The sequence below is a fragment of the Echinops telfairi genome, unplaced genomic scaffold (assembly GCF_000313985.2).
Source record: "Echinops telfairi isolate 266 unplaced genomic scaffold, ASM31398v2 ScPeMD7_3;HRSCAF=10, whole genome shotgun sequence".
NCBI lineage: Eukaryota > Metazoa > Chordata > Mammalia > Afrosoricida > Tenrecidae > Echinops > Echinops telfairi.
In genome coordinates this window covers 64,893,019-64,905,778 of record NW_022103899.1, presented here as the reverse complement: position 1 = coordinate 64,905,778, position 12,760 = coordinate 64,893,019, and the positions used below count along the sequence as shown (strand labels likewise).

The window sequence follows — 12,760 nt, the reverse complement described above, 5'->3', positions numbered from 1 at the left end:
GCATCTCTGCGCTGGCCAATGGGCTGCTGGGGCCGCAGCCGCGTCTCCATGGCAACCAGGTTTGTCTCCAGGAAACGAGGCCCAGGTCTGTCCTCTAACCATTTCCAATCTTATCAATGACGCAAGCAGTGCGTGGTCCCCCTCAGAAACGCCAGGACCAGGAGTCATACATCAAAGGCACTTCTGTGCAGCCCTCCTGCCCCCACGTAGGTTGGGGCCTGAGCATGCCTTCCCACAGGAAATCGTGCCACAGAGCGGGGACCCCTGCCTGCCCTGCTCACTGAGCACACACTTGGACTGCGCCATGCTGACAGAAAGCCCACCCGCTTGAGGCTCTGCTCTGTCCCCACCTGCCACCCGGGGCTTGGGTGACTGCAAACCAACGATGTAACTGGTTTGTGTTCCAGGGCACCCCCACCCCCAGGCCTCTCTGACACGCATCATCGACAGTGCACGGGTGGGCTTTGTTCTGTGCCTACACCATCCCCGAGTCTCTACCACACATGTGCAGCCTGGGAACTTCTCGAGCTCCTGTGGAGCCTGGTGGCACAGTGGGTAAGGCCTGGGCTGCTAATCGCAAGGTTGGCAGTTTGGACCCACTAGCCACCCTGCAGGCCGGAGAGAGAGAAGGCTATCTGATCCAACAAGCATGTCCAGCCTCGGAAAACCACAAGGGCAGGTCCACCCTGCCCTGTAGGGCACCTTGCCAGCCCCCTGGCTCTCCCTGTTCGTTCCAGACACCAGCCTGGCAGTGGGCAGGCCCCCAGTGGCCACACTCAGGATGAGGCCCAGCGCGTGGCCACCACAGCCACTCAGCCTCTTCACTGAAGAAGGTGGGACCAGGCGTGTCCTTCCCCAGGACGGCCACTCAGGGGCAGCCAGTGCTCAGCCAGGCTGAGACCCAATCAGTCAATAGGTGGGGTCAGCAAGGCAAATGGGAAGGGACACCCTTCCTCGGACCATTCCGTGGGCCGCCCCCCAGGAGGAGCAAGCAGCAAGCATACTCAGGCCAGAGGCCGGTGTGTTCACACACATGCACATGTGCATGCATTCCATATGTGTGCACCCTGTGGCACATCCGCATGCCATGCACATGCATGAACCCAACATATACACCTGCACAGTGGCAAATTCACACATTAGGAAAGTGGCTCTGAAACGTGATGGAATTTTTCCAGGAGCTTTTTTAAGTCCCCTCACGTATGCCACATACATGGACACATGCACGTGTGAGCACACAAGCTCGTATGTACACATGCATCCACATACACACACAAGGGGTCCAAAAAGGTCATGGAAAAATCCCATCCTCTTCTCATCGCATTCTTGAAGCCTGAAGCCCCTTCATACAGATACACTGGTACACACATGTGTATTCCCGTGTAAGCTACTGGCAGCCTTCTATCCCATTCAGATTTGGGGATGGAAAATAGAAACCACCCATGACCCTCCTTCCCTCCCTCCCTCCCTGAAAAAAAAAGTGTAAAACCTCGTTCTCTTTATTCTTGTTTCTGATAAATTGTGGATATGTTTCACTCTTTTTTTTTTCTTTTTTAAGCTCAGTTCTTAAATTGAACAGACAACTTAGACCATCTTTTTCCCTTCTGGGAAGTGTTTCAAAAACAGAAAGTTTTTATTTGCAAATACTATTAACCATTTCCTGTTACAACCTCAGAAATGGGTGCAAACTGGGCCCCCACGCCTCGCCCGGCAGCATCCATGCCCACCCACAGTCAGGCCCCTTCCTTCGCCCAGCTAGGGTGGGACTCATTGGTAGTCCCACCCACTCAGAAAGCAGGCTGCTGACCCCCTGCTCCCTGACCTCAAGTCACTTCCCACTTGGGTCCTGTGAGCCCCACCTGCACAGCACCTCAAAACTGAGAACTGCCTCCGTTCATGTGTCCCTTTGGGGCTCAGTGGCCTCCTCTCCTTACAGACCCAGCTGCGCACACGAAGCAGATGGCCACTTACTGTGACTGAGATTAAGCACCTGAAAGTGCCTGCCACCTGCCCGCCATGCCCTGCTGCCAGCAGCACCCCCAGCTTGCCATTTCGGAGCAGCCAGCCCTGCACCTGGCACAGGATGGAGCCAGGAGACAGGAACTTCCTAGCAGGCCCTTACAGGACATCTCTGAAACAAGGACGTTGGGGATGGGGCCTGGACTCCTGGTGGTCAGGGGTGGGTGGTCAGGGGTAAGTGTGCTCATACGAAGAGATGTGGCTCTGCCCATAAACTAGGACAGAGCCATTGTGTGGAGGACGGACAGCGACTCTGCAGGGCTGTCCCCAGGACTCAGTGGGCTCAAGTGTGGGCGCAGCTGAGAGGAGGACAAGCGGCCTGCGTGTGGCTCTGCTGTACTGCGAGTCAGAACCGACTGGACAGCACCTCACAGCCGCCACCACCTCCTCTGGTGACAGGTGCCCCTCCCGTCCCCATGGCCACGGGCTCTGGGCTCCTGGGGGCTCAAAGAGCCAAAATGTGGGCCATGTTGTCGGAACTGGGTGTGGGCTGGGGCTCCCTTCTGACAGGGACGTCAGGCTCCTGGTGGTGCAGCCTTCCTGGTGTTCATTGGCCCACGTCGTCTTCCCCTCTGCTCAGCCATCCTTGCCCAGGCCCCATCCTGGCCCAGCAAGACCCTCGCCCAGCTTGACCTCTGTTTCCCAACAGGCCAGGCTCACATGGGGTGGGGGTGGGGGGAGCTCACCATCTCTAGCAAAGAGCACCCCCCTCCTGGATCCTGTGAGACTGGATGTGGGTGCCCCACATGGGGCTGGGGGCCTCTTGGCTGTGATGACATAGGGCATCATTGCTGAGGGGGAGGGGTGCAAACTGAAACTATAGGACACACAGGAGCTCCGTGGAAAACTCGTCCCTGTCCCTTACGTCCCACCCCCCACCCCACCCCACACATGCACCAGAACCAACCCAAAGCACCCCCAGAGAGGGAACCAAGGGACCCTGTCCTCACCCCATCCAGGAGCCCCTCCTTTCCTTCCCAGATGTGCGTAAGGGATGCTGACAGGAAGTGTTGTCTCCAGGAGACCCCTCCCCAGGCTCCAAGGGACTGCCCTCCTCCTACCCAAACCCTAGCTCAGCCCCCAGAGACCCGCCCCCAAGCCCTCCTGGGCCCCAGCCCCTTGCCCCCAAACCCCAAAGGCGGTGCTCCCCTTTTCCCAGTGGGCGGCAGGCACTCTTGAGAGTTCACCTAGCCTAGCTCCCCTCTCCTCACTCAGCTCTGAGCCCTCCTCCGCCCATTTCTCCACTGCAGGGCGGGGCTGGAGGGGGACAGGGATGGAGACGGAAGGAGGGGGTGGGAGGAGGAAAGGAGGGGTGGGTGGCAGGAAGGCGGGAGTGGGGGAAGGGAAGTAAATAGGATGGGGCATTCCTCCGGCAACTAGCCAGTGCTTGGCACCTGGGGTCCTTGGGGGACAGGGGAGACCCAGGCCCCGCAGGGAACGCCCAGAGGTTGTGCTCGAGAAAAGGGGTGGAGGGGAGGGGAGGGTTTGTCTATAAGGACTCTTTCCGTGCCCAGGCTTGAGGGGATCCCTGGCGTGCCTGCCTGACTCTGGACAGCAGTGGACCCCTCCCCAGCCCCACCCGACTCATCTGGGCCCAGGGGGCCCTGTGGGAAGTGAGGCCATGCGGGTGGGTGTGACTGGAGACACGTGCTCCCAGGGGGTGCCCACTGGGTCAGTGTGTCCCCCGCCCCCAGACCAGCCCTGTGGGCCCATCCGGCTGGCACAGCCCCCGCCCCTGTGCCCACGCAGCCCCGCCGTTGCCGCTGAGGGCTCTTTGTTCATAAATTAACGACCCCACTTCCTCCCTCCCGGCCGCTGCCGCCTGGGCTTTGATGAACTTTTTCCACTGGTTCACGGGCCTCGGTGGTGGCGCCCCCGACGCCGGGCCCCACTGCTAATATCAGCACTTCCACCCTCTCTCGTTCCTTCCGTTGTGACAGGCACGGGGACATCACCGAACCGCCCTCACCCCGCCTTGGGAATTGGGGGCGCCCAGCCCAGTCACCAGCTGGCCAGTCTGGACGGTAGCCGCCCTAGGAGCATGCTTGGAGCAGGCGAAAGAGGCTGGAGGGACAGCTGGCCCCAGATGCTCTTCAGCAGTGGCCAGAGGACTAACGGGGGGTGGGGGGGTGGGGGGGCGCTGCAACAGCCTAGATACCCCCCTAGATATCACGGGGCAATGCCCACAGGCTGGCCCTCTCTGCCAGGCTGGGGTATGGAAGGAAGGGGCCTGGCCCGGGAGCTGTCCTCTGAGCTCTGAGTGGTAGCCCAGAGGAGAGGGGAGCAACCCTCTGGATCACAGACTGAGAGCCCAGGGTCATGGGATCGGGGGTCAGGTAGTCAGCCAGGAGCAGCTGCTGTGTGTGAAGCAGTCGGGCTGTGGGTGTTGGGCTCCTCCTGGCCCCCCGCTGCCCCCGACTGATCCCATTGTCCCCACTGCCCCCTGGTGACCACACAGCCCTTCACTGGCCCCTGCTGCCCTTGGTTGACCCTACTACACCCACCACTCCCACCGGCTGCTCCCTCACCACAGCATTCCAGGACCTGAAGTTTGAGAGGGCCACCCCCACCCCCAGGGCATTGAGGGCAGCTATACCCACACCCCTGTTTCAGGTCCTCAGAGGGGCAGTTCAGGCTGGAGATGGAAGAGAAGAGGCAGCAGCTACCCTTGGGGTGGGGATCTGGTCCTGGGCAAAGAGTGGAGGTCTTGGTCACCTCCTCTATGCCCAGGGCTCACACTATCGGAGGGCAAGCCAGAAAGTTCCGCTTAAACTCAGAGAAAACCTTTGCTAAAACCACCAAGTGCGGGCTTGCTGTTTCTCAGCATGGCCCTCATCCAGGGCCGTGTATGCGCACCGGCACACAAACACACACACACACACACACACACACACACACAGGCACACCAACTATTCCCCAAGAATGCCTGGGGCTCTTCAATCTACACCACAGGTCCCTTTTAAATGCTCCTTGAGTTCGGGAACAAGTCTGAAGAGGCCACTGCAGGACTATGGGGCGGATCATAGAGGGGGTTGTCCCCATGGGCTAAGATTCCTGGGCTCAGCTCTCTGCTCTGTGTGAGCAGTTTCTGTTTCCTGGAAGTCTCTCCCAGAAGAGGGCCAGCCTACCACGGTGACCAGCCTACCACGGTGACCCCACGGTGCAGCAGGTATCTCAACAAACCACAGTGTGATTGTGCTGTGGGGGCTGGCATTGGCCCCCAGGGCCCCCCACAGAGCCACTGTTTGGGCTGGACCTTTATGAAGGTCCCTGAGGAGGCAGCAGAGCCCAGGACGCCGTGGAATCTGTTGGATCCCCCCCTCACGCTGCTGCCTGCGCAGTGGCAGTAGGTTCTGACTCAGAGGGACTCTGCGAGCCAGACTCGGGGACCCCCAGAGTGTCGGGGTTGGGGACCTTTCCAGAAGCAGACGGCCATCTGTCCTTATCCCAATGCAGTTGGTGCTCCGCCCCCCCCCACCCCCCGCCAAGGTTCTTTCTCTATGTATACATACACGCAAACTGTCCACATGTGTGGAAAATTCCATATTCCACGAACTTTGTGAGCCCCCTCCGCTAACGCTTTCCCACCTCCGCTCCCTGCCTCTCTGCCCGCCCGCCAACCCCTACCACGTGGGGGCGGAGGAAGAGGGGGCGGAGTCTCGCTGTGCCCTCCCTGCACCCCTACCAGCGGCGGGTTTCCTTTCTGGTAGGGAGCGTCAAGGGCCCAGGTGCTCTGAGCGCTGGCGGGACGACCGAGCTGGGCTGGGTGGGCCGCGTGGGAATGCAGGCCCCGCGGGCACCTTGGCCGTTCGTCTGGGCCGTGCTGCAGCTGGCCTGGCGGCCTGGACGCCTCCAAGGTAAGGGGTCAGGTCCCGGGGTGGTGGGCACAGGGATAGGGCTGGCGTCAAGCTCAGAAGGTGGCCCCAGGACCCTGGTCAGACCACCCCTTGGGGGCCGTAGGAAGGGGCTCCCACTCCTGGCTCCCTTGCCCCCTCTTTTGAGGAGAGACCCAGGCCCCCGTGTCGGAGGCCCCACACAGCCGTGGACCCCCGAGGCTGGGCATGGGTGGGGCAGATTCTGTGCCTCACAGCCATAGGGCAGGGGGAGGGGACCACAGAGCTCAGACACCCCGGAGTCCCTGGACCCCAAGGCCCCTTCCTGCTCCTCCCCGACCAAGCCCCTGGCAGCGGACCCCTTTCCAGGGATTACAGGGCTGTTGGCCTGCACGGAGCACCAATAGGCATTTGGGACTCAGGCGGGGACTCAGGAGGGTCCCTACCCCATTCCTTGCCAGAGCTCCCCCCAAGAGGTGCATCAGGGCTGGAAACCTGCTGCCCAATTATGGTTGCGGACACCACCCGCCAGCTCATGCCCAGCCAGCCCCTGGCATGCTGCTGGGGTGCGGCATGCCTCGGTATACCCACCTGCCCTCTCTTTCCCTCTAGAGCTGCTAGGCCCACCGCCTCCCCCGCCTCTCCTCTCCATCAACTCCTGGCTTTTTTCTTCAGGGACTCATTTATTTTTAATTTGTTCATTGGATTGTTTTCAACTAGTGTTTTCAAAAGGGCTGAGCCCCCAGAAAAGTAACAACTAGGGGACAGGAGCACCTTGATGTCTGCTAGGGTGGGGCAGCCCGTATGTATGCTGTCCATGCACGCACAAGCCATGCTCTGGTCGCCCCCACACACTCCCTTCACATATCTGGTGGCTATGTCCGCTGGCCCCAGGGCCCTTGGGGCCTGGGTTTTCTCTCGCCGAATAGTAAAGGTTGGAGGTCAAATCTACCTCCTACCAGAAAAATCAGTCACTGGAAACGCTCTGGATGCTCAAGTCCATTGGAACCCTGGGTCGCAGGAGTCAGGGCCGTGGGACAGCTGGTGGGGTGAGTAGACTGGCACTAACATTGTCAACAAGGTTTCCTATGGACCCAGCAAGAATGGACTCACCTGTGGTGTCCTTTATACACATAAAGGGTCCCGCTGTGTCCATAGTTATCAGCCACAAGGTCAGCAGTTTAAGCCTACCAGCCACTCCAAGGGAGAAAGAGGCGGCTGACTGCTTTTGTGGACGTGTGCAGCCTGGGAACCCCAGGGAGTGGTTCTGTCTGTCCCCTAGACTCACTGTGAGTGGGACTGACGTGGAGCCGAGAGCCTGGGTCTTCACTGTGGTCTCCACTTTGACCCATTCAGACAGGCCCCCCACTCAGTCTGGCTCACAGTGGCCCCAGAGAGCAGGCCATTGATAGTTTAAATTCATCCACAAGCTGTCACCCGGTCGGTGGCACATCTGAGTGTGTGGGCTTGGCTTACAAGGTTTAGATTGTGGGGTTTCTTTCAGCTACAGATGCCCTGTAAAGCCTTTTGCTCCCTGCAACAGCACTCAGGATGGTAGTTCAAGTCCACCCACAGGCGCTCCTGACACATGTGGGTGCCGTGGCCCACTGCCCACTGCTGCTCACTGCCTTGCTGTCTGCTCCTGCACGGCCCCCACAGCAGGCCGCAGGGTAGGAGGTGGGACGCTCTGAGCAACCGAGGGCTGGGCCATCCCAATGGGGTCTCCTGCTCCTCACTTGGCCAGGCACTCATGCTCCCCACCCCCTCAAAAGAAAATTCAGGAAAAACCGGGGCTACCCAAGAATGAGAGAGTACCTGTGTGTAAATATTTGCCTCCTTGGTGGGTTCCGTGCCTAGTCCAGGAGGGCTCCCGGAAACGGCAGAGGGGAAGCTGTTTGTCTTGGGGTTTGGGGGATCAGGGGCTGGGTCCTGGACCTCAGGGTCTCCCCAGAACTGGATTGGACACCATGCTGAGGAGGGAGGGAGGGTTCAAACTCTCGCTGGATTCTAGCGGCCTACCCACCCCCAGGGAGGCAGCGGGGTTCAGCTACATTTGATCCCCAGGCAGACGCTGACAGAGCCCAAACCAAAACCAGCACCCCTGCCTGCCACCACCCCTGGCAACCCTGCAGGGCAGAAGAGAACTGTCCCTGGGGGGGTTCAGAGACCAACTCTTTATGGGAGAGATAGCCCTGTCTTTCTCCCATGGAGGACCTAATGGTTTTGAAAGGTCCACAGCCCAATGGATGACCACTACGCCCCCAGGGGCCCTGAGAACCCAGCTCCTGGGCCAGGGCGCAGTAACTTGGGGCAAGGAGGCCGTGTTTCTGCTGGGAAAAGGTCTGCCCCGCTTGGTGGGTGGTGGGGTGGGTTTCATGAGCACCCTGGGCCTCTGGTACCTGGCCAGAAACCAGCATCTGGCCCCCGTGGCCACTGTCAACTCTGACCCCCAGTGAGCGCCTGTGGACAGTTTGTGAGGCTGTGTGCGCCATAGAACCAACTGCCCACTGCAGAGCAGCTGGTGCCCTCCAACCATCGGCCCTTCAGCTAGCACCAAGTGCTGACCACTGCCCTGCCCTCTGCTCCTGTTGGGGCGGTCACCTATGTAGTAATCTTTGAGCACAGCCTATCCCGCCAGTGGGGTCCCCAGTATGGCCCCCACAGTGTGACCAGGGCCCCAAGGAGTCCTGGCCACTTCAGATGCCACCAAGCTGGGACTGTCCTAGAAGCTCCACTGCTTCTTCGCCCCCGTCCCTCCCTCGATTTACCTGTCATTAGGGCTGAGACAGCTAACCGCCACCCCTCCCAAGCTAGGCCCCCACAGAGCCTGACACGCAGGCCTGCCAGCACCCCCAGGGCTCCAGCCTGCAAGGTGGCCTCCTGGCCCTGGCTCACAGACACTGACTGCCCTCGAGGCCAGCTGGGTCTCGAATGAGACATGTCACTACAGCCGGGCCCTCCACCATGGGCAGCCAGAAAGACTGCTGGGAGGGAAGGGGCCACAGCTGGCTGGGGACAAGTCTCAATCCCTACCTCCATCTCCGTCTGCAGAGAAGGGACAGACCTGCAGTCACCTGTGCGCTGGCCTGTGACAGGCAGGGTGACAGAGCTGCATGGCCAAGCCACATCTCAGCCTTTAAAATCTACGGTGGAGGGGAGCTTTGGGGATGGGGCCTGCAGTGGCTGCCCCCATCCCGTCCCCCTTGGGTCGGTTCCCGGCCACACTGGGAAGGATGCTGCGCAGGCACGTGGAGCGAGGTCACAGCGACCCACCAGGCCAGTCTGTCCCTGCAAGTAGAGGGACCGTAGCCCTGGCAACCAGGCTGTGTATCTGTGAGGCCTGACAAGCACAAGAGTCCCTCCAGGGTCTGCTGAGTCACGGCGTGGGTGGGGGGAGTAGGAGAAGCAGACACTCAATAGAGTGGCCCCAGGATTGGGGCTGAGCCAGAGGCAGCCAGCATGAAGGCCCTTGGCCCAGGCCCGGGCCTGTCACTGGGGCTGCCTGGGGCTGCCATGGGCTGTGGGGTTCTGGGGAAGCTAGGGCTCCCAGCTCTGCTACAGGAGCTTCGAGTCCAGTCAGTCGAGTCCTGACTGAGGGTATGGGCTCTGCGTGGGCCTCTCAGGAGGGATGCTCCCTCCACCAGCACTGACCAGTTATGAGTGTGTGCACAGGTGAAGGGTGTGTGTGCGTGTGTGAGAGTGTGTATGCACACTTAAGGGTGTGTGAGTGCGCATGAAGGGGTGTGTGCATGTGTGAGGGTGTGCATGTGTGGCTGGCACTGGGGAGTGTGTGTGCACATGTATGTGAGTCAGCGCTGAGGGTCAGCAGGCAGCTGTGGGACAGGAGGAGGCCTGGAGCCTGTGACCACAGGATGAATGGCAGGGGCAGGTCTTGGCAGGCCTTCATTTGGGGCCGGCCAGCCATGGCTGAGGACCAACAAACCAGTGGTCTGCCCTGTGTTCTCATGGTACAAGCTGTGTTCCCAGAGCCTGGCCCTGGGAGTGCACGGGAGTTTGGCAGCACCGTGGGCCTGTCAGCTCAGTAGGCCCTGCCGTGGGCCTAAGCAAGTCTTACTGGGCGACCCCGTGGGTCTGAGTGGGCCCGGCCCTGACCTAGCCGATAGGAGGATAAAGACCCTGACATACAGAGAGGCCAAACTGAGTCCAGGGCTGGGGGCATCAGGGGAAGCCAGTGCTACCCAGCCAACCTCAGAGCCCCACCCCACCCCCTGGTGTTGGGCTGTGGATCCCGAGCAGAGGCCCAGGAGAGGGTGCAATTCCAGAGTCACAGGGGCTGAGAGCACCCCCAGGAGAGAAATGGAAGGTCCAGAGCAGAGCTAGGATGGTGGGCAGAAGCGACCCCCTCCCCTCGGCGTCAGGTCTCAGCAAGCCCAAGAGCTGCAGGGTGAGCACCCAGTCCCAGCGGCGTGCAAGGAGACGCCAGCGGTGCCTTGACAGAAGTGCTGTGTGGGCGGCAGCGGAGGTGGGGGCCTCACAGCTGGCCCCTCTCTCCACAGTCTGCCCCGGGAGGCCACTGGGGAGCCCCCTCACCCTGCAGCCACCACAGGTCAGCGTTCCCGAGGGGGCAGAGGTCACCTTCTTGTGCAGCTTCCCCAACACCAGCACCCCGACCATGCTCAACTGGTACCGGGGCAGCCCCAACAACCAGTCGGTCAAGCTGGCCGCCTTCCCCAAGGACAACGGCAAGTCGTCCCTGGACCCCCGCTTCAACATCACCCAGGAGGGCGGCAAGCCCACCTTCCGCCTGCGCATCAGCGCCGTCTACCGCAACGACAGCGGCAACTACTACTGCGGCGCCATCCACCTTCCGCCCCAGACCCAGATCTCCGAGAGCCCCTGCGCCCAGCTCACCGTGACGGGTGAGGGCTGGGGACATGGAGCGAGGGGATGGGGGGGCACAAGGGTGCCAGGGGCAAGGCTCTGTGCAGCCCCCATCAGACTGATGGCTCTTTGGAGTCTGCAGGGCGCAGGGAGGTGCAGCCTCTCTCCCATCAGGTCTTTGTAGCTTCCAGTCTGAGGTGCCCCCTCCCTGTGTCTCCCTGCAGACCGTGTCTCTGAACCACCCACCGCACACCCCAGCCCCTTGCCAGGGGGCGCAGGTCACCTGCAGGTCCTGGTCGTCAGCGTCACCAGTGTCCTGGTGGGCATCCTGCTGCTGCTGCTGCTGGCCTGGGTCCTGATCACCGTCTTCCCTAGGGGCATGCAAGGTAGCCATCACAGCCTCCTCTCCCTGCCATCCCCTCCTGCCACCTACCACCCCACCCCACTACCATCCCCCACCATCACCATATCTCTACCCCTTCCCCATCTTCCCTCCTCCCACAGCCTCCCTGCCCATCCCATTATCTTTCCCCTCCCCCATCATCTCTCCTTCCTCCTCCCACCACCTACCCCCATGCCTCTGCACCCTCCCACTGTCTCCCCCTCCTACCTGCATATCTCTGTCCCCTCCCCACCATCCCTCATCCCTCCTCCCTCACCCCCCATACCCTACTTCTCTCACCCTGTACTCCTTCCCTGCCTCCTGCCCACCTCCATCCATCCCTCCACCGCCCTGCCACCGAGCCCAACAGTGCGGTCAGCACATGGTCCCTGCTGTCCATGGGGCTCACTCCCGAGGGACAGGGGAGGCCCTTCTCAAGGCCACACACATGCCCACGTGACAACAGGCCCATCAGGGGACATGCCCCCACAGGCAGCGCCCCTCCCCAGACAGTGCCCTTCCCAGGCAGCACCCCCCCCCAGATAGTTTCCCCCTGCAGACAGCATCCCCCCATAAGAAGTGTCCCTCCACAGGCAGCGCCCTCCCTGCCCACCTGTAGGCAGCACCCAGTTGGGGTTCTGTAAGCAGCTGTGTGAGGCTTGTGGTCAGAGTTGAAAAGCCACAGCACTGAGGGAGTGAGGTGGTTTGTGACACCCCCACCCCGACACCCTGACCGCCCTCGATGGCATCAGGCAACGCACCCCACCCCCCACCCTGACAGTCTTTCTCCTTCACACTACATACCCCTGACCACCTGGAGACCCGGAGGCTTCACTGTGCAGGAACCTGGCCCAGGGCATAGGCAGGGTCTTGGTCACTGCCCGATGGGAGTCAGTGTCACTGCCCAAGGGGTGGGGGGCACTGCAGCAGCACGCTGACACCCAGGTCCCTCTGCAGGGCCTGGTGGAGCACGCAGTGATGACACACCTCTGGTGAGTCCCAGCAGGACGCACTTGAGTGCGTGCGGCCTTCAAGTACATGTGCCCGTGTGTGTTTCCACGTGTGTGCTGTGCATATCCATGTGTCCACGTGTATGCCTGGCCATGGCCGTCTGCTGGGCCGAGAGGGACCTGAGGCCCTGAGGATGTGTTGGGCGTCACCTACCTGTGGGACAAGCCCCAGCATGGGGCCTCAGGCCACCAGCAACATCCCATGTGTGGGAGGTGGGGCAGGCCCAGGGTGGGAGTTGGACCACTCTGGTCTGGGACCCTGGGACCCCAAGGCCCCCCTACGGTGGTACTCAGAGATGGGGCTCCCTTCAGCTTTCCCCACACATGCTCCAGTATGTGTGTGCTGGGTGAATGTGTATATATGTGTCAGCGTGTGTGCATATGTGTGAACCTGTGTGCACACATTGAGGGTGTGCCTTTGTGTGAGCATGTGTGCACACATTGAGGGTTTGTGCATATGTGTGAGTGTGCATGCACACATTGAGGGTGCATGCCTATGTGTCAGCATGTGTGCACATTGTGGGTATGTGCTTATGTGTCAGGATGCGTGCACACATGTGGGTGTGTGCATGTGTGAGTGTATGCACACATTGTGGGTATGTGCATATGTGTGAGTGTGCATGTGCACATTGTCGGTGTGTGCCTATGTGTCAGCATGTATGCACACATTGAGG

The 12,760-nt window shown here is 60.9% G+C and overlaps 1 protein-coding gene across 1 annotated transcript in view; it reads left to right on the top strand.

Annotated features, from left to right (window-relative positions):
- The first annotated feature begins 10,418 nt into the window (after nucleotides 1-10,418).
- PDCD1 (programmed cell death 1) overlaps nucleotides 10,419-12,760 on the top strand; it is a 3,743-nt gene continuing 1,401 nt past the window's right edge. Inside the window, exons 1-3 of the mRNA XM_045297048.1 lie at nucleotides 10,419-10,732; nucleotides 10,919-11,080; nucleotides 12,034-12,068. Coding sequence (XP_045152983.1) covers nucleotides 10,486-10,732; nucleotides 10,919-11,080; nucleotides 12,034-12,068 — 444 coding nt within the window. The 5' untranslated portion in view covers nucleotides 10,419-10,485. The remainder of the gene's footprint in view (nucleotides 10,733-10,918; nucleotides 11,081-12,033; nucleotides 12,069-12,760) is intronic.